A 20,126-nucleotide genomic window follows, 5' to 3' on the forward strand; every position below is an offset into this window, starting at 1 on the left:
GCTTCCGTTCTTCTGCTGCCTCTAAGCCCTTCTTCAGCCTGTCTCTCAGTGGGAAATGCCTACCTCTCCCTCACCAACAGCACTTAAGTACCAAACACAATCCTCCGTCTCCCGCTGTTTTTCCATAACCCTATCTGTTGATGAGCAGGAATAATCATGGCTACCTGAATAGTGATTCTTTGCTTTTCCTTCAGAGAGAAGGAGTCCAAAGGAGCTTTCAGAGTGACCAGGTATCAGTCACAGTTGAGAAATCAATGGGAATCTTATCTCCTTAGTTGAAGTGTTTCCACTTTGCCTACCAGCCCTTTTCTATCTGCAGGACACAGAGTTCAGGGATTAGAAGCACATTTTCCCCAAAAGTTCACTTAGAGTGAATATAAATGGGGCCACTCATGCTTCCATCTCTTAGTGCCTAGGCTCATGGACTCTTTTTTTAAATTGGGAAGCCAATACCATATAAAGGTTGATATTTGATTTAAAGTGAATTCTGTGTTCTTAAAGTTACTGTAAGTAATATTGTAAAGCCCCATTATTGTAAAGTACTGTCTCTCAACTGACATTTCAACTGAGCCTTTAACAGCTACGATATAGGAGATGAATGAATAGCCAAGCCAGTTGAAGAAATACATGGGGCAAAGTCTGGGAGGGTCCCAAACATGGAGCTTCTGTGCCCATGGAGTTGTGGTTCTTCACCCTCCCGGTGGGTGGATGTGTTCACGCATCTGGAAGCTCTCTGAACTCCCTACTCTTGGAATTTTATGGAGGCTTCCTTATGTAAGCACGATAAAGTATTAATTCGGTTTCCAGGGTCTCTCTGGAAGAGGGGAAGATTCCAAACTTCTAATCATGGTTTGGTCCTTCTGGTGACTAGCGCCTCCCAGGAGCTCACCCAGTGTCCCCTCATTAGAATAAAAGATGCTCCCAGTGCTCTTATCAAAAAGGAAATTGCAAGGGTTTCAGGATCTTAGTCCCAGAAATTGAGGGAATATATATATATGTATTTTTTTCACTATTATCACACATCATGCTAGCATCTTCTTGCTCATTCAATAGAATTAATATGATGCCACTGATATACTGGATTACTGTGATATTCTTTATATGTTCAGATGCGCATGTAACTTCAGGCTCTTATGAGAGGGGCAGGTGAGTTTTCATAGGACAAGGGTAAAATGGCAAATGTATGATATTGACCCTTTCATGTGTGTGCAGATTGTTTCTGATCTTCTTTTCTGATAGGGTGGGAAAGAAGGCCTTTGCTAAAACAGTGGCCTCATTTCCCTGCAGACATATTAAAGCAAAGTTACCATATCTGGTACACGGTCTGTAGTAGGGGCTAAAATGTTGAGTGTTCAACAGTCTACTGTAATTGTCCAGAATTCTAATTATTGTAGTCAACTGACTGGGGAAATAAATAGAGATGATGAGAATAACCACTTCTGCAACTTTAGAGTGGCACTAGTTTCTTCCTTACTTTATTTTAAAGTAAATTTATAGAGTGATGGTAAATATGATATATATTTTAAATTAATGTTCCTTGCTATAAGAGGGAGGGGCCTGGGACAGATCAATAGTTTCTACTTGGCCTTCCTGCATGTGATTGCTGTTACCCCACAGGTCAATGACACAATATGGAGAATGGACCCACTAGGGTGCCATCATGGTTCTTCATCCTGAGGGTACGGGAGGGCAGCACAGGTACTTGGGTTTGGCTAAGTGATCCCTTGGGCAGAGAAGATGGCAGGACAGGACAGAGCCTACAGAAAGCACACAGTTTCTGGGATGTGGTGTTGTTTATGTCCTATAAGCTCAAGCTCTCTCACTTTATGTCTTCCCAACAAGGTTGCTATTATCCTCCTGTCATTGACCACGGACATCCTAAACTAACTACACACACATTCTCAGCTAACGAGGCTAAATATGAATGTGACAGAGGATACACTCTGGTTGGAAATCCCATACTCTACTGCAGTTCTTCACGCTGGTCTGGTCCACCTCCTCAATGCAAAGGTAACTCCAGCCCACGGATAAGTGGGAGGAGCTCTCATGCAGGGATTGAGAATAACCTTTCTGTCCAGCCAGAGGCAGAACAAAAACATAGGATTTATTTATTTTAAATAATTACTATATCCAAGTGGCACCCAAAGCAAACAAAAGTACAGGGGGTATACAGAAACATTAATCTCCCCTATTCCTTTCTCCCAGTTACAAAACTCAGCCTCCTTGATGCATCCCCTATTCCTTCTTTCTTGTATATCTCTGGAAATCATCTACAGGCGGTACATTTTCTTGTGGCCTGGAGCAAAATTTTCATGGAAACTTGCTCTGGCATGAATGTAGGCTCTCAGGGGCTGATTCCAAACACCAGGAAGTGAGCCTCATGCAGTGTAGGGCACCACCTGCCAATGCTGGAGGCCTGTCGTGTGCGATTCCCAGTTTGCAAACTGATGTGAGGGTGGGAGGCATCAAGATCAGGTTTGCTGTTTGCATGATACAGGTTTAGTGTGTTTTGCCACCAACAACTCCAGGAAATTTTTGTCACCATTGGTTCTTTTGCTCACAAGAGGACAATGGGCAAGAGAGAATATTTTATCCCCAGTGTTTTGTAGGGATCACAATGGGAGGGACTGTTGCTTTAATGGCTGAGTCTGGGGTCATGTGCCTTTTTTATACCCTGTCATGGAATTTAAAGATGCTATGTCTTCAACAGTTTCTTAACTTCTCTCTATCTTATTTTTTCTTATTTAAATGGGAATAATAACAGTGCTCACTTTATAGCGAGGAGTGAGACTTCAATGAGATAATCACATAAAATGGTGAGCCCTGAAGAATCATATGAGCCAATGCTCAATTAACATGGGAGCTAATATTATTGCTCTCAAAAGAAAAAAATGCATAAGACAATGAGCAGCACCTACATGCAGTTCATTTTAATAATCCTAGCCTGTGATCATGTCTTCTTTTCTTAGACTTACAGATTGCTTAACTGTTCTTTCGTTGTAGCTGTATGTCCAACACCAGAGATAGAACATGGGAATCTGCTTGTGGATAAGGATCAGTTTGTTGAAACTGAAAATGTCACCATCCAGTGTGACTCTGGCTATGCTATCGTCGGTCCCCAAAACATCACCTGCTTGGAGGACAGGACCTGGTACCCAGAGGTACCCAAGTGTGAGTGGGTAAGTGGCACAATTCAAGGAACCCTGTGCCTTCAAACCCTAAAAATGGTGCCTCCCCAAAGCACTGTCGCAGCCAGCAGAGGCCAGATCTGACTGGCCCGGACTCATTCCTCAGTCATTCAAAAGGACTCTCTTGTTTTCCCTTGGAGCACACATTAGGATGGCAGGTTTTCCTTCTCTCACTTGAGAACAGGGAACGCCGAGCCACTTAAGGAGAGGAGGTCCTCAGAGACCTGGGAGTACTCCTACATTTCCTTTTCTAGACTGTATAGCACACTGTGTTCCATGTCTGGATGGGTAGCTGAAGTAGCTTCTGTCTCCACAGAGGCCTTCTGGCAGGCTGTCTCAGGAAGATCTATATTCCTCTGGGGAAGACTACAGTGGGGCCCGGGTCTCCTGGTTGTCCTGCTCTCCCGTCAACCTGGGGGTGGTCTTGGACCTGACCTTCTGTCCTGCATTGTCAGGATCTCAGAGAAGCCTCCCAACCACTCACCACCTGTATCTCTTTTAGGTGGTCCCTGCAGGCTGTGAGCAAGTGATAGCAGGCAGAGGACTCATGCAGTGTCTCCCTAACGTGGAGGATGTGAAGATGGCCCTGGAGCTGTATAAATTGTCTTTGGAGATTGAACTCCTGGAACAGCAGAAGGACAAGGCGAAGAAATCCACTCAGGAGTCACCCATCTGATTTTTCCCGGAAGAGGCATGAAATGGTGCCCTGCTCCCTTCCACTCAATATGGGTCACTTTAGTTTAGCAACTCTGCCATTCTTTTGCATTGTAATGAATACCTAAAAATGGTAATTGGCCTTTCTTTTTTTTTTTTTTTTTTGCTAGTGCTCTGATATTATAGAATTGCTGATAATCTTGTGGCTCACATTTTTGCTTTTTTTGGACACAAAGTGCACATTTTTCCATTAAAAATTTACTTATACAATTTTTGTCTTTGTGGTCATTGAGACTCTGTGAAATGAGGTCCATATACAAACCCCAAAATGTATTTACATAATTTACATTAATTGTATTGTATGGGTCTTGCTTATAGACTTGGGTTCCCGTCAGTTATATTTCCCTGGATTCCTTTACTGCATGTTCCCCATGCGCAAATCACCAGGTCCTCAGTATTTACATTAAATGTCAACACGCCCCAAAAGTCTTGTCCACTCTCTCCTATTAGCAGAGATTTGTGCCCTTTCTAAACTCCCAAGTGCTTCGTCTCTGACTTGCTAAGGCTGCCTCTTGACTTTGGTTTTATACAAAGGCATTTATGTTGTGTCTGACCCACTTCTTTCATCCTCAGAGATCAAACTCTGAAAGCTCGGTGAATGTGAAACCCACGTGGCAGCCCCCTGTGCATTCGCAAGTCCTCCATCTGATCTGGTTCTCATTTTCTTTAATAGACAAATAAAAAGCCTTGAGCAACTATCCCACACTCAAGGAGACACCCCAAGCGAATCGCTTTTATATCTCGAGGTATTTCGGAGACTCTATTCACTTCCACTCACCACTCCCTCCAACCTTGCATCCTCTGCAGTGAGGTCCATATACAAACCCAACAATGTTTTTACATAAAGTCACTACATTCATTGTTTTGTATGGGTCTTGCATGTGGACTTGTGTTCTCACTCATATTTCTGCTCCACTGGCTCTCTTGTCTTTCCCTAGTACACAGTACCTTATGGTTAACATTGGCCTCTTTTGTTTAATTTTCCCAAACATACTCTGAAGAGGCAATGGTGTAGAGCATGCTTTCAGTAAACTACAGATCTCACAGAGGGGCTTGGACTGTTAGGGAAACCCCCTTACTGGGAGGTATCTATCCTTGGTGTTGAATGCCATTACCTGCTCTTGCTATGAGGAATTCCTTTTGCTTCATGTTTATTTCGAGTTTCCCTTGAAGCAAGGATTTGTGGGTACCTATTTTCCCTGAGAGGTGGCCCCAGAAGGCTTGGCGAGTGGGTGGGTAGTAAGATGAAGAAGGGATGCCAGTTTAAAGAGGGAGTAGGTCTGAGGTGATTATTATTGCTGTTGCTGACAGGAGCTCAGTTATGCTGACTGCCCTCTGAATGTGTGTGGAACCCAACTATGATTTGTCCTCTGGAGAATGAAGACCTTGGGTAATTAGCCAATAGTTCTTGCTCTCAGGACATCTGCCCCCCACTGCAGACCAGCTAGGCATGCTCCTGACCATGCTGACACTGGTGCCCAATGGCACCTAAGGGACTGTGTGAAGTAACCTCCAGGGTAGAGATATGGACAGAGAAAGCAGTCCCTGGGGTTGGAAGTGGTCCAGAGTGTGCCAAAGTGAGAGGGCCCTAGTGATCTTGACAGGAATTTGCCAGTGTCTGCCACACACTTGGACATGCAGTGGAGGTTTCCCTGTCTGTGTACTTGCTTTCCTGTTCTGTCTGCCTTTGGTTTTTGAATTCATGTTCTCCTTTTTCTCGATGTATTTCCTAATAGAAAGTAAAATACTGAGTTCCTGCATATTTGAAAGTATTTTTATCCAAATACTTGATGGATAATTTGTTGAACTTTTATGATTATGTCCTGAGTTTGGCATTTAGTTTAGCCTCCCAGCTACCTGAGACAAGCTTCCTTTAAATATTGACAAGGACGCCTTCTGGCTTTCACAGTTGGCTTTGAATTGTGATTGGTTGCCTTGATCTTTCATTTTTTCAGCTAAGGGGCACTGAGTCTGTATTAATGGTACCCAGTCACCCAGTTTCACAACCATTATTGCCATTTCCACTGCCCCTCTCAAGTGTCCGAGGTACGGCACAAGCCAATGCACCTCCTTCCATCTACATCCCATGGCACTTACCAGGTGAAAATGTTCATAGCTGCAATGCTACAGCAAGCCAGCACTGTCAATATTCACCCATGACCAGTGATTGCCAGTTGGCTGGTGGGTGATCCAAGTCTAGAATTCCATTCTTAGAGTTTGCCTTTGAGGTCCACTTGTGGTACAAACTGTCTTCAGTCAGTTTCTCCAGAATGGATGTAGATGTATCTAAATTTTTGATAGTGTGCTCATCAGGAAACACACACACACACACACACACACACACACACACACACACACACTAACTAAGATGTTTGAGGGCAGGTTACTTTTTCTATATTAACCAGTTTCCTCATTTATGCAATGAGGAAGTTAGAACCTGTGACCTAGGGCAGTGGCTGGCAAACTCATTAGTCAACAGAGCCAAATATAAACAGCACAATGATTGAAATTTCTTTTGAGAGCCAAATTTTTTTAAACTTAAACAATATAGGTAGGTACATTGTTATTAAATTAATTAGGGTACTCCTAAGGCTTAGGAAGAGCCACACTCAAGGGGCCAAAGAGCCGCATGTGGCTCGCGAGCCTCAGTTTGCCGACCACAGTAGGGTTTTTGAAGATTAATTATGATAATTTATATAAAGTTCAGGTACCCTACATGCTGAAAGTTTAAAAGCAGGTTTCTGGTTAATCTTTTAAATCACTTCTCTTTATTGTGATTCCTCTTTCTAAAGGAAGTAGCCATTTGGTGGCTTTGTTTTCCTTGATCTCTAGGAAGTTGACATTTATTTGTGCTTTCCTCAGCATTCCAAAGAGTTTCCCTCAGTTGTATTTGGTAATTCTTCTCATTTATTTTTGAGAGAGAAGCATTTTGGTTCCTATGGGTACATGGTATTCATTCCAGTTCAGCTGAGTAGTGAAGATCCCTTTAGGACAATTTCCAGAGCTTACTCTTTTGTTTGAGGCAACTATCTAAGCACAGATATCCACAGCGGGTGGGCACCATATGGAATCCAGGTTGGTATTCTCATCTGTCCCACTTAAGAAGACAAGTCAGTCAATAATCTGGATGAACAGTCAGGCAGTCTTCAATGGTTAAGAGACACTGAGTCTTGGGGTTACCAATTCATGAAGCAGGACAAATGCGCCTTCCATTCACTTGTCTCTTACTGCTCAGAGACAAAGCGCTGGGCTTCCTCCGCATCCAGCATCATCCAGACAGTTGAAAATTCACACTGAATCTTCCTTTCTCCTTAATTGATCATCTCCAGCATTTACCTTTCAGTGCATGCTTCTCAGGTGCAGACACGGACTAGCATAGTTCCCACACCAGAACGGTTTCATAGAGTGAGTCATTTGGTGTTTCATGTATATCAGCAAACCCAGGAAGTAAAGAGGCTCCCATTGAAGTATTATAAGAAGAACTAGAGGCCTGGTGCATGAAATTTGTCTTTGGGGTGGGGGGTGTCCTTCAGCCCAGCCTGTGCCCTCCCACAGTCCAGGACCCCTTGCTCCTATCTGCCCACCTGCTTGCTCCTAACCACCTGCCTGTTCACTCCTTAGTATGCTGTCTCCTTACCCATTGGCTCACAGCTCCTTAGTTCTGCTGGGGGACGGGAGAGGCTCCCACCACCACTGCTGCACTCACCAGCCATGGGCCCAGCTTCTGACTGAGCAGTGCTCCCACTGTGGGATCGCCCTGAACACCAGGGGGCAGCTCCTACATTGAGGGACTGCCCCTAGTTGTCAGTGTGCTTCATAGTGACCCTGTGTCTGGTCGCCCGGCTGTTCTGCCATAGCAGTTGCTGAATATATATGATTGTTTAGAATGGATTCTTGAGTATTTTTCCACACACTCATATTAGACTCTTCTGCCTAGACCAGTGATGGCGCGCCTTTTCAGCTCGGCGTGTCAGCATTTTGAAAAACCCTAACTTAACTCTGGTTCCGTGTCACATATAGAAATTTTTTGTTATTTGCAACCATAGTAAAAAATGGACTTATATTTTTGATATTTATATATTTAAATGCCATTTAACAAAGAAAAATCAACCAAAAAAATGAGTTTGCGTGTCACCTCTGACATGTGTGTCATAGGTTCGCCATCACTGGCCTAGACCGTAGGCTAACTAGAAAGAAATTTAAATTTCTACATTAAAAAACTTTATTCTATGAGCAATTCAAACCCCAAATTAAAGACAGTAATTTGTTGGACAAGGACTGTTTCTCAGATATTTTCCTTTCTTTCATACTCTGCCTTGCAATTCCTGGAGAGCCCACCACATACCCTGTGCATCAGGACCTGCAATCCTGGTGCCTTTGCCTTTGTTTACTCAGGGAGGAATCATATGTCCAGAAAGAAACTCATTACCGTTACCATCCCAACAGCGATGAAGTCTTGGGGTTACAATAGTAAATATGTACAGAACCCCACCGGGCTCTTGCATCAAGCTCCACACTCTTCTTCCCAAAACTTTCCAGCTCACCCTGACAGAGCTGAGCTCAGCACCTGGTCTCCTAGTCATTCCCCATGCCCCTCCCTTTTTGGGGACACAGGGCTGGGCCTTTGCCAAGGCCAAGTTCCTTAGTTTAGGCAACATTTTCACGGTTACTTACAGAGCATTTCTTCATTTTGATTCGAGGTGTCTAAGAGCGCTGAGCCCAGTGTGGTACCTCTGAGACTCTGCACCATGCCCCCCAAGTTGCAGAGCATTCTCCCAGCCTTGTACCTCCTGGGGGTCTTGACCCTACTGCTGTGCCCCTCAGGCCTGTGTGGTGAGTACAGTGGTTATTCGGGGAAAGGAGATAGTTTCTCTAAGATATAAAGAAAAATACCAAACAACAGTTCATCAAATGTAGTCAAGTGGTGGCAATTTATAAGCTTTTTGAAAGAGTAAGAAAACTATGTTATAAATAAAATGAAGAATTTTAAAATATAAAAGAAATTCTTCTAGATAGAGGCAGTTATTATGTCTAGAATAATTGTGTTGATATGTAAAAATTCTCGTGAGGCTGCTATAGCAAGGAATAATCTTTAATTTTCAAATCAATTTTTTATATTTCAATGCTCCAAAATGTTCACAATATATTTACCTTCTAACTAAGTTAATTATGCCCTCTACAGTCTTAGTTAGTGATTCATTGAGGGGAGGGAATTTCATCAGTAAAGGAAAAATATTGTCTTTTATCACAAATACTTAGAATTTCTGGAGTAAAAGGTAGGGCACTTGGAGAACTATAAAAATTATATAAATATAAGGCATCGTTATTAAAGTGGAGAAAATTTTTTTACCAATGAAGGAGAAATAAAAGTTTAAAAGAACTTAACCAGAACTGTTCAAAGATTTGTTGTTATGAAAATTAACTTGTTGTTATATTATCTCAATGGAAATGTCCTTTAAGCAAAATATTTTTCTCTTGTGCTAGAATTTTTTTTTTTTTTACTTGAGAGAATTCATCTTCATTATGAAGATATTTCTATGCATATTCCCTGAAAATGGCTATCACGGCATAAAAAATGTAGGATTTGATATTTCTTTGAGGGAAAATCCTGATCTAAAGTAATAGTTGAATGTTCTCATGTGAGCCAGCAGCTTGATTTGAAAGTGGGGAAGACATGCCTTGTCCATCACTGAGAGAGGTGGGGGGAAAGCATGTGTTTATTAAGGAAGAATTTCTCGCTGGAAGGTGATTTTCCCCTCAAACACCTGAACATTACTGAGGAGCAGCACTACGATTAGGTTCTAGAGCAGGGGTGGGCAAACTTTTTGACTCGAGGGCCACAATGGGTTCTTAAACTGGACCGGAGGGCCGGAACAAAAGCATGGATGGAGTGTTTGTGTGAACTAATATCAATTCAAAGTAAACATCATGACATAAAAGGGTACGGTCTTTTTTTCAATAGTTTTATTCATTTCACACGGGCAGGATCCGGCCCATGGGCTGTAGTTTGCCCACGGCTGTTCTAGAGTCAGTACAGCATGAAGAACATTCTGCCCAGGGGAAGTTCAGGCCTCCAGGTTGTCTCTGAGTTCTCCTCTCTTGGAGTCTGAGGTAACAGAAGAAAACCTTATGAAGTTGGTCAACATCTTTCGATTATTTCTTCATGTGTCTGTTTCCCTGTCTCTTTTCCTCCTGTTTCCTGAAATCTTCCATTATCGATGGCCTCAACCCTTTGAAATGGCATTTAATTTCTGTCAACTTTGACCTGAAATCTCCCTTTCTGATTCTGCCTCCCCTTTTCTTTATAGTAACAACCTTCTGAGGCCAGAGACTTTGCTCATTGCCTCCATATTGATCTGCCTCTGCTATCTTATCAGCTACTCGCTTCTACCCATCCTTCGTGTATCTCCAAGTCATTTCTGGACATCTTTCCCTGATACTCCAGGCCTCAGTTCTGTCAACCTTTTCCGGTAGATCTCATTTGTTGTCCTACTCTCCTAGCATTTGTGTGACTGGTGTTGTAGTGTAACTATTTAAATGGCTCTATCTTATCTAAGTATATTGCAAGTATGGCTCTTAATATTACCTGAAGAGCCTAGTACAGAACTCCATACATATGTTATTCATGAAAATTAAGAGCTGTTTTTTTTTTATCTCTCACCTAAGGATAAGACTTTATTGATTTGAGAGAGAGAGGAAGGGAGAGGAAGAGGGAAACATTGACCTGTTGCTTCCTGCATGCACCCTAACTAGGGATCAAACTCACAATTTGGGTGTGTACCCTGATCTGGAATCAAACCTGTGACATTTTGGTGTCTGGGATGATGCTTCAACACACTAAACCACACCAGCCAGGGCAAGAGCTATTTTTTATATTTCTCAGAAGGTACTTAATCTGAGGTTATATGGAAGCTCTTGATTTGTACACAGGTGAATTAAACAGAATGTTATCACACAATTCTCATGACACCAACTGGGTGTCCTAAATTTTAATAAATTCATAGCACTGTCTCCCTGGAGGAGTGTCAGATCCCACAGGTTAAGGGCTCACTCCCAGAAGACTGGTCCCACCCCAATTCGATTCCAGTCATAAGGAGTAGGTCCCCAGAGTACCCCCAACTTCTGTCCAAATAGGCTACAAATCAGAGGTTCTTTGGACCTCCCCCTAGGGTTTGATTAATTTGTTAAAGTTATATATTTTTAAAGTTATATATATATATATACATATATATATTTCTATTACCTCACATCATGATAGCATCTTGTTGCTCAGGTATAATTGTGTTCCTCAAGTTAAATTTATGATTATATTAATTCAACAGGATGACTGCTATTGCCCGAGGAGACCATCAAGGGCTTGGAGTTTGAAGAGCTCTCCCGAGTTTTATTTGCCATGTGTGGGTGTGGGACCAGCTCATTTCACATCTTTGCCCTTCCTACCAGTATCGATGTGGCTTCCTCTTTAATTTCCTAGTTGTAGAACTTCCATTCAGACACATTGTGGTTGTTTTGAATGATGGTTGTTCTGGTTAGGTGTAATTTTGATGTGGTTGTGAGAGGAGGCAAGTACTACATTTACTGATGCCACCATCTTGACTGGAAGCCAAAATAAACTTTTGAGAACATCTTTCCTTCTGCGATTTGGGAAGTATAAGTTATTAGAAAGCTTAATAATGATGTGACCCTAGTGAAGCCATAAGGAGATAAGTGTTACTTGTCATTGCTCTTGAATAACTTTGAAAATTTACATTTTCATCCAGGTTTAATCAAGCTTCTCATTTTGGAGGCCCCTAATGCAATTATTAAATTGGAAGGAAGTGACTGGATTGAACTACTTTAGCAAATCAGGGACAGGGAGCGAGGATTCAAGGTGTCTCGGGGACCCTTGTCTGTTTCCTCAACCTCTCTTCTGAGGCGAACTCTTCTCAAGGTGGAAATGAGATTATTAGCCATAGGGAGCCTCCTCATGCTGATGCTACTAACCTCACTTTTTATTAGCCTCACTTTTTATTTTTTAGAGGTTTGTTGTCCAGTACCACAGCTGAAGCATGGAAAAATTATTCTGCAAAGACAGCAGAGAAGAGGTTTGGCCAATAAGTGTGAATATTTCTATGGAGACTCGATTTCATATTCATGTGATGGGCAACTTAACTCTGAAGCTTCATGCCAAGGAGATGGCACCTGGAGTCCTGAAACACCAACATGTGAAGAGAGTAAGAGCTTATGCAATTATATTATTTTAGAAGTTTCTTCATATCAATAATCACCAAAGTATTGGTGATTATTAACGGAAGGGTTCAAATTAGGTAAAAAGAATTTCTGTGCTCTGCATGATTCTTAGAATGCGTACATTTGTTTAATAGCACTGTCTCCAGTCCAAAATACTATTTTCTCCCCAATGATTGCTCCCATTTTCTTGACCTTCCTGGTTTCCTTTCCTGAATCAGTGAAATTAGACCACATCTAATAGATCAGCTAGACTTCTGAACTATGGTGTTCTGTTTCTTGGTATTTATTCTCTTCTCTTTCAGTGTTTCTGGTCCATAGTCCTTAACCCGCAGAACAAGACTCTAAATCTTTTTGAACTTGCTTCCATTCTTCTGCTGCCTGTAAGCCCTTCTTCAGCCTGTCTCTCAGTGGGAAATGCCTACCTCTCCCTCACCAACAGCACTTAAGTACCAAACACAATCCTCCGTCTCCCGCTGTTTTTCCATAACCCTATCTGTTATGACCAGGAATAATCACTGCTCCTTGAACAGTGATTCTTTGCCTTTCCTTCTGAAAGAAGGAGCCCAAAGGAGCTTTCAGAGTGACCAGGTATCAGTCACAGTTGAGAAATCAATGGGAATCTTATCTCCCTTAGTTGAGTGTTTCCACTTTGCCTACCAACGCTTTTCTATCTGCAGGTCACAGATTTCAGGGATTAGAAGCACATTTTCCCCAAAAGTTCACTTTGAGTGAATATAAATATAAATGGGGCCACTCATGCTTCCATCTCTTGGTTCCTAGGCTCATGGACTCTATTTTTTTTATTGGGAACCCAGTACCATATAAAGGTTGATCTTTGATTTAAAGTGAATACCGTGTTCTTAAAGTTACTATAAGTAATATTGTAAAGCCCCATTATTGTAAACTCCCATTATCTTAACTGGCTCTTGAGCTAAGCCTTTGACAGGCCATCCCAATGTCCTAACAGGTCTGCAGGTTCTGGGTGACGCCATTTGTAACATAAGGAATGCATTTCAGGGTTGCACCCCAATATCATACCTCTTTTGTTGTAGGTGGCATGTAGTTGGGGCCTCTGACAATTGTTTAAACACTCTGTGATCCCTCAGATAACAGTGCTGACTGAAATCCTGTAGGCAGGAGAGGAAAACCCACACCTGGAATAGTTGTCTACTTCTGTCAGAATAAATAGCTGTCCCTTCAAGTGGAAGGGGAATCCAACATAGTCATCAACCAAGTGGCTTTTAGGTTGTCTCAAGGGATGATATCAGGGACTTAGCATTGCTGCTTCTGGGTAAGTAGGAGTCCATGCTGTTGGGCTGATGCTTGTCCTTCATCCATTCACCTCGACCACTTTATCCTTTTCCTCTGTGACAGCTCTGCTGGGGCTTGTGACAGAGGATGGCTGACTTCAGCTGGCTGAGGCATTATTTTTTACTTATTTGTTTAATGCCTCTTAAATTGAGGGTGCATGGCTGGTGTTAACATGCAAAATAAAAACTTGACACTTCCTGGCCACTCCCACATGTCCAGTCACTTGCTCCTACCCCAGATATCCTGTGCCAATCTTTCAATCTCTGTCCTTAAGGGGCTATGACAGACAAGCCATTCATTCCAGGCCACAGACCCCAATTTATTCTACCATTAAGCCACTTCTTTTTTAAAAGAAATAGAATGAGCAGTTTTATCACCTAAATCTCTGCCTATCAGAAATATTTCCCCTTACTACTGACCTTGGAGACCACCCTGATTGGGCTCTATGCAGCTTCCATCCAGTTTAGCTTGTACACACATATCACTAATATTCTTCTGTGAGCCAGGGTCAAGCTTTCCTCTGTTGGGTAAGCTTGCTTGCAATGGATACCCCATATAGCCATAAGTGTGAGCTAAGAGAGAGGCACTAGTGCCACAGTGAATGGGTATAAGCAAGATGTGGGCTCCTTATTTGTGCAACTTGCTTGTGCCATCTGGTCTTGCTCATGCTGAATCCCAGATGCACCACTTTCATCTTATAACAGATAGTTGCCTGCCTGACCTTATAACTTTATGGGTCTGACAGACTCAGCTCATAATGAGTGATTCGGGCTGCATGGTCACATGATGACCCAAGGTCAAGAGCTGTCACGATCAAGACTAAGTAACCTGCCAGGAATTCTATTTCAAAACATACCAAATTCTCTGCTGCAGTGCATGGCTCTGATTCAGTATTTCAAGGGCCTATGGTGTGATTGTCCCATTGACATTTGCATCTTTTTCTACTGTAGGCACCTCAGTACACTAGGCTCTGCAGGGTCTTAGGGCCAAGCAACAGAGAGGATTGCACTGAGACTGGACTTGCCACAGAGCCCTCTCCTAACTTGGGCCCTATTCAAACCTGACAGTCTTTTCTGTCACTACCATATGGGTTTGAATCGTATTTCCAAGTATGGAATATGCTGCCGTTAGAATCTGAAAAGTCATGCTAAGCATTGTGATTCCTTCCTTGTGGCACATTGTACCATTTACAATAATTCGACTTGAGTTTAGATGGGATAGCCTAGCATGCCCTGAACCCTTGACATCTAACAATTCACCGGTGTGGCAAATCCCTGAATTGTTACCTTCTATCCTCTGGAAGATCATCATATGAATTGTAAAAACCAGTGGTTCCCATCTTGTGTTTCTCCCATGTCTTCTTTACTACTCACATGGAACACTGACCACACTTCTGGTCACCACCTCTGTGGCTGGTTTTCCCACATCACACAATTCTAATGACACCAACTGGGTGTCCTACAATTTAATTCATTCGTAACACTGTCTACCTGGAGGTAGTGTCAGATCCCACAGGTTAAGGGCTCACTCCCACAAGTCAGGGCCCACCCCACTTCGAATGGCAGTCACAAGGAATAGGCAGGCCCCTAGATGACCCCCAACTTCTGTCCAACTTGGCTGCAAATCAGAGGTTCTGTGAATCCCCTCCTTGAGTTTGATTATTTTGTTAAAGTGGCTCACAGAATGCAGGAAAATACTTACATTTACCAGTTTATTAACAGATATGATAAAGGAGATGAATGAACAGCCAGATGAAGAAATACATGGGGCAAAGTCTGGGAGGGTCCCAAACATGGAGCTTCTGTGCCCAAGGAGTTGTGGTTCTTCACCCTCCCGGTGGGTGGATGTGTTAACGCATCTGGAAGCTCTCTGAACTCCCTACTCTTGGAATTTTATGGAGGCTTCCTCATGTAGGCATGATCAAGTATTAATTCGGTTTCCAGGGTCTCTCTGGAAGAGGGGAAGATTCCAAACTTCTAATCATGGTTTGGTCCTTCTGGTGACTAGCGCCTCCCAGGAGCTCACCCAGAGTCACCTCATTAGAATAAAAGATGTTTTTAGTGCTCTAATCATAAAGGAAATTGCAAGGGTTTCAGGATCTCTATCTTAGAAACTTAGGGCTGAGACCTATATATATGTTTTTTTTTTCTATTATCTCACATCATGATAGTGTCTTCTTGCTCATTCAGTAGAATTAATATGATGCCACTGATATACTGGATTAATGTGATATTCTTTATATGTTCAGATGCTCATGATAACTTCAAACTATTATGAAAGGGGCAGGTGAGTTTTAATAGGACAATAGGACAAGGGTAAAATTGCAAATGTATGATCTTGACCTTTTCATGTGTGTGCAGATTGTTTCTGATCTTTTTTGATAGGGTGGGAAAGAAGGCCTTTGCTAAAACAGTGGCCTCATTTCCCTGAAGACATATTAATGCAAAGTTACCATATCTGGTACAGGGTCTGCAGTAGGGGCTAAAATGTTGAGTGTTCCATAGTCTACTGTAATTGTCCAGAATTCTAATTTTTGTAGTAGATAGACTAGGGAAATAAATAGAGATATGATGACAATGACCACTTCTGCATCTTTAGTTCTTTAAGAGTGGCACTAATTTCTCCCTTCCCCTCTACACATATATGTATCTATTTAAAGTAAATTTATGGAGTGACATTGGTTAATATGATATATATTTTAAACTGACTTTCCTTGTTTTAAGGGGAAGGAGACTGGGGCAGATCAATAGTTTCTACTTGGCCTGTGTGCATGTGATTGCTGTTACCATACAGGTCAATGACCCAATATGGAGAATGGACCAACTACCAATGTTGTTTATTCAGATTATACTTCTGAAGACTCTAGAAATGACCACCATGTGATCTATTAGGGTGCCATCAAGGCTCTTCATCCTGAGGGTACGGGAGGGCAGCACAGGTACTTGGGTTTGGCTAAGTGATCCCTTGGGCAGAGAAGATGGCAGGACAGGATAGAGCCTACAGAAAGCACACAGTTTCTGGGATGTGGTGTTGTTTATGTCCTATAAGCTCAAGCTCTCTCACTTTATGTCTTCCCAACAAGGTTGCTATTATCCTCCTGTCATTGACCACGGACGTCCTAAACTAACTACACACACATTCTCACCTAATGAGGCTAAATATGAATGTGACAGAGGATATATTCTGGTTGGAAATCCCATACTCTACTGCAGTTCTGCACGCTGGTCTGGTCCACCTCCTCAATGCAAAGGTAACTCCAGCCCACGGATAAGTGGGAGGAACTCTCATGCAGGGATTGAGAATAACCTTTCTGTCCAGCCAGAGGCAGAACAAAAACATAGGATTTATTTATTTTAAATAATTACTATATCCAAATGGCACCCAAAGCAAACAAAAGTACAGGGGGTATACAGAAACATTATCTCCCCTATTCCTTCTCCCAGTTACAAAACTCAGCCTCCTTGAGGCAGCCCCTGTTCCACTTTCTTGTATATCTCTGGAAATAGTCCACAGGCGGTACATTTTCTTGTGGCCTGGAGCAACATTTTCATGGAAACTTGCTCTGGCATGAAGGTAGGCTCTCAGGGGCTGATTCCAAACACCAGGAAGTGAGCCTCATGCAGTGTAGGGCACCACCTGCCAATGCTGGAGGCCTGTGGTGTGCGATTCCCAGTTTGGAAAGTGATGTGCGGGTGGGAGGGGTCAAGGTCAGGGTTGCTGTTTGCATAATACAGGTTTAGTGTACTTTGCCATCAACAACTCAAGGAATTTTTTGTCACCATTGGTTCTTTTGCTCACAAGAGGACAATGGGCAAGAGATAACATTGTATCCCCAGTGTTCTGTAGGGATCACAATGGAAGGGACTGTTGCTTTGATGGCTGAGTCTGGGGTCATGTGCCTTTTTTATACCCTGTCATGTAATTTAAAGATGCTACGTCTTCAACAAGTTGCTTAACCTCTCTCTATCTCATTTTTTTCTTATTTAAATGGGAATAATAACAGTGCTCACTTTATAGAGAGGAGTGAGACTTCTATGAGATAATCACATAAAATGGTGAGCCTTGAAGAATCATATGAGCCAATGTTCAATTAACATGGGAGCTAATATTATTGCTCTCAAAAGAAAAAAATGCATAAGACAATGAGCAGCACCTACATGCAGTTCATTTTAATAATCTTAGCCTGTGATCATGTCTTCTTTTCTTAGACTTACAGATTGCTTACCTGTGCTTTCCTTGTAGCTGTATGTCCAACACCAGAGATAGAACATGGGAATCTGCTTGTGGATAAGGATCAGTTTGTTGAAACTGAAACTGTCACTATCCAGTGTGACTCTGGCTATGCTATGGTTGGTTCCCAAAACATCACCTGCTTGGAGGACAGGACCTGGTACCCAGAGGTACCCAAGTGTGAGTGGGTAAGTGGCACAATTCAAGGAACTCCCTGTGCTTTCAATCCCTAAAAATGGTGCCTCCCCAAAGCACTGTCGCAGCCAGCAGAGGCCAGACCTGACTGGCCAGGACTCATTCCTCAGTCATTCAAAAGGACTCTCTTGCTTTCCCTTGGAGCACACGTTAGGATGGCAGGTTTTCCTACTCTCACTTGAGAATAGGGAATGCCGAGCCATGTGAAAGGAGGTCCTCAGAGACCTGGGAGTACTCCTACATTTCCTTTTCTAGACTGTATAACACACTGTGTTCCATGTCTGGATGGGTAGCTGAAGTAGCTTCTGTCTCCACAGAGGCCTTCTGGCAGGCTGTCTCAGGAAGATCTATATTCCTCTGGGGAAGACTACAGTGGGGCCTGGGGTCTCCTGGTTGTCCTGCTCTCCCGTCAATGCTGGGGGTGGTCTTGGACCTGACCTTCTGTGCTGCATTGTCAGGATCTCAGAGAAGCCTCCCAACCACTCACCACCTGTATCTCTTTTAGGTGTTCCCTACAGGCTGTGAGCAAGTGATAGCAGCTAGAAAACTCATGCAGTGTCTCCCTAGCGTGGAGGATGTGAAGATGGCCCTGGATCTGTATAAATTGTCTTTGGAAATTGAACTCCTGGAACAGCAGAGGGACAAGGCAAAGAAATCCATTCCATAGTCACCACTCTTTTTTCCCAGAAGGTGCGCTGCTGCCTTCCATTCAATATGGATCACTTAATTTAGCAACTCTGCCATTCTTTTGCATTGTAATGAATACCTAAAAAATGCTAATTTTTTTTTATTTTGCTAGTGCTCTGAGATTATAGAATTGTTGATAATCTTGTGGCTCACATTTTTGCTTTTTTGGACACAAATTGCACATTTTCCATTAAAAATTTACTTATAGAGTACATTTTTGTCTTTGTGGTCATTGAAGCTCTGTGAAATGTGGTCCATATACAGACCCCAAAATGTATTTTTATGAAGTTACTACATTAATTGTATTATATGGGTCTTGCTTGTGGACTTGGGTTCGCATCAGTTATATTTTCCTGGTTTACCTCACTCCATGTTCCCCATGTGCAAATCACCAGGTCCTCAGTATTTACATTAAATGTCAACACATCCCAAAAGTCTTGTCCACTCTCTCCTATTGGCAGAGAGTTGCACCCTTTCTAAACCCCCAAGTGCTTGCTCTCTGACTTGCTAAGGCTGCCTCTGGACTTGATATGAAGGGCATTTACATGTGTCTGACCCACTTCTGTCATCCTCAGAGATCAAACTCTGAACGCTCGGTGAAGGTGAAGCCCACGTGGCAGCCCCTGTGCATTCGCAAGTCCTCCATCTGATCTGGTTCTCATTTTCTTTAATAGACAAGTAAAAGGCCTTGAGCAACTATCCAACACTCAAGGAGACACCCCATGCGAATCGCTTTTATATCTCGAGGTATTTTGGAGGTTCTATTCACTTTCACTCACCACCTACTTCAACCTTGCATCCTCTGCAGTGAGGTCCATATACAAACCCAACAATGTTTTTACATAAAGTTACTACATTCCTTTTATTGTATGGGTCCTGCATGTGGACTTGTGTTCTCACTCATATCTCAGCTCCACTGGCTCTCTTGTCTTTCCCTAGTACACAGTACCTTATGGTTAACATTGGCCTCTTTTGTTTAATTTTCCCAAACATACTCTGAAGAGGCAATGTAGAGCATGCTTTCAGTATATTACAGGTCTCATAGAGGGGCTTGGACTGTTAGGGAAACCCCCTAACTGGGAGGTATCTATCCTTGGTGTTGAATGCCATTACCTGCTCTTGCTATGAGGAATTCCTTTTGTTTCATGTTTATTTTGAGTTTCATTGAGGCAAGGTCATGTGGGTACCTATTTTCCCTGAGAGGTGGCCCCAGAAAGCTCTGCAAGTGGGTGGGGAGTAAGATGAAGAAGTGAGGGCAGTCTAAAGAGGGAGTAGGTCTGAGGTGATTATTATTGCTGTTGCTGACAGGAGCTCAGTTATGCTGACTGCCCTCTGAATGTGTGTGGAACCCAACTATGATTTGTCCTCTGGAGAATGAAGACCTTGGGTAATTAGCCAATAGGTCTTGCTCTCAGGACATCTGCCCCCCACTGCAGACCAGCTAGGCATGCTCCTGACCACGCTGACAATGGTGCCCAATGGCACCTAAGGGACTGTGTGAAGTAACCTCCAGGGTGGAGATATGGACAGAGAAAGCAGACCCTGGGGCTGGAAGTGGTCCAGAGTGTGCCA

The 20,126-nt window shown here is 42.8% G+C and overlaps 1 protein-coding gene across 8 annotated transcripts in view; it reads left to right on the forward strand.

The window, feature by feature from the left end:
• The window catches only part of C4BPA (complement component 4 binding protein alpha), a 38,981-nt gene extending 20,215 nt beyond the window's left edge, over positions 1-18,766 (forward strand). For 5 of the 8 annotated variants that reach the window (XM_059674817.1, XM_059674815.1, XM_059674816.1 and 2 more), the window contains 3 exons: positions 1,843-2,010; positions 3,004-3,179; positions 3,691-4,114. In XM_059674817.1, coding sequence (XP_059530800.1) covers positions 1,843-2,010; positions 3,004-3,179; positions 3,691-3,864 — 518 coding nt within the window. In that variant the 3' untranslated portion in view covers positions 3,865-4,114. Of the gene's footprint in view, positions 1-1,842; positions 2,011-3,003; positions 3,180-3,690; positions 4,115-16,524; positions 16,693-17,684; positions 17,861-18,372 lie in introns of those variants that run through there. The other 3 variants (XM_059674812.1, XM_059674813.1, XM_059674814.1) reach the window with 3 other exon arrangements.
• The last annotated feature ends 1,360 nt before the right edge of the window (positions 18,767-20,126 follow it).

The sequence above is a fragment of the Myotis daubentonii genome, chromosome 18 (genome assembly GCF_963259705.1).
Source record: "Myotis daubentonii chromosome 18, mMyoDau2.1, whole genome shotgun sequence".
NCBI lineage: Eukaryota > Metazoa > Chordata > Mammalia > Chiroptera > Vespertilionidae > Myotis > Myotis daubentonii.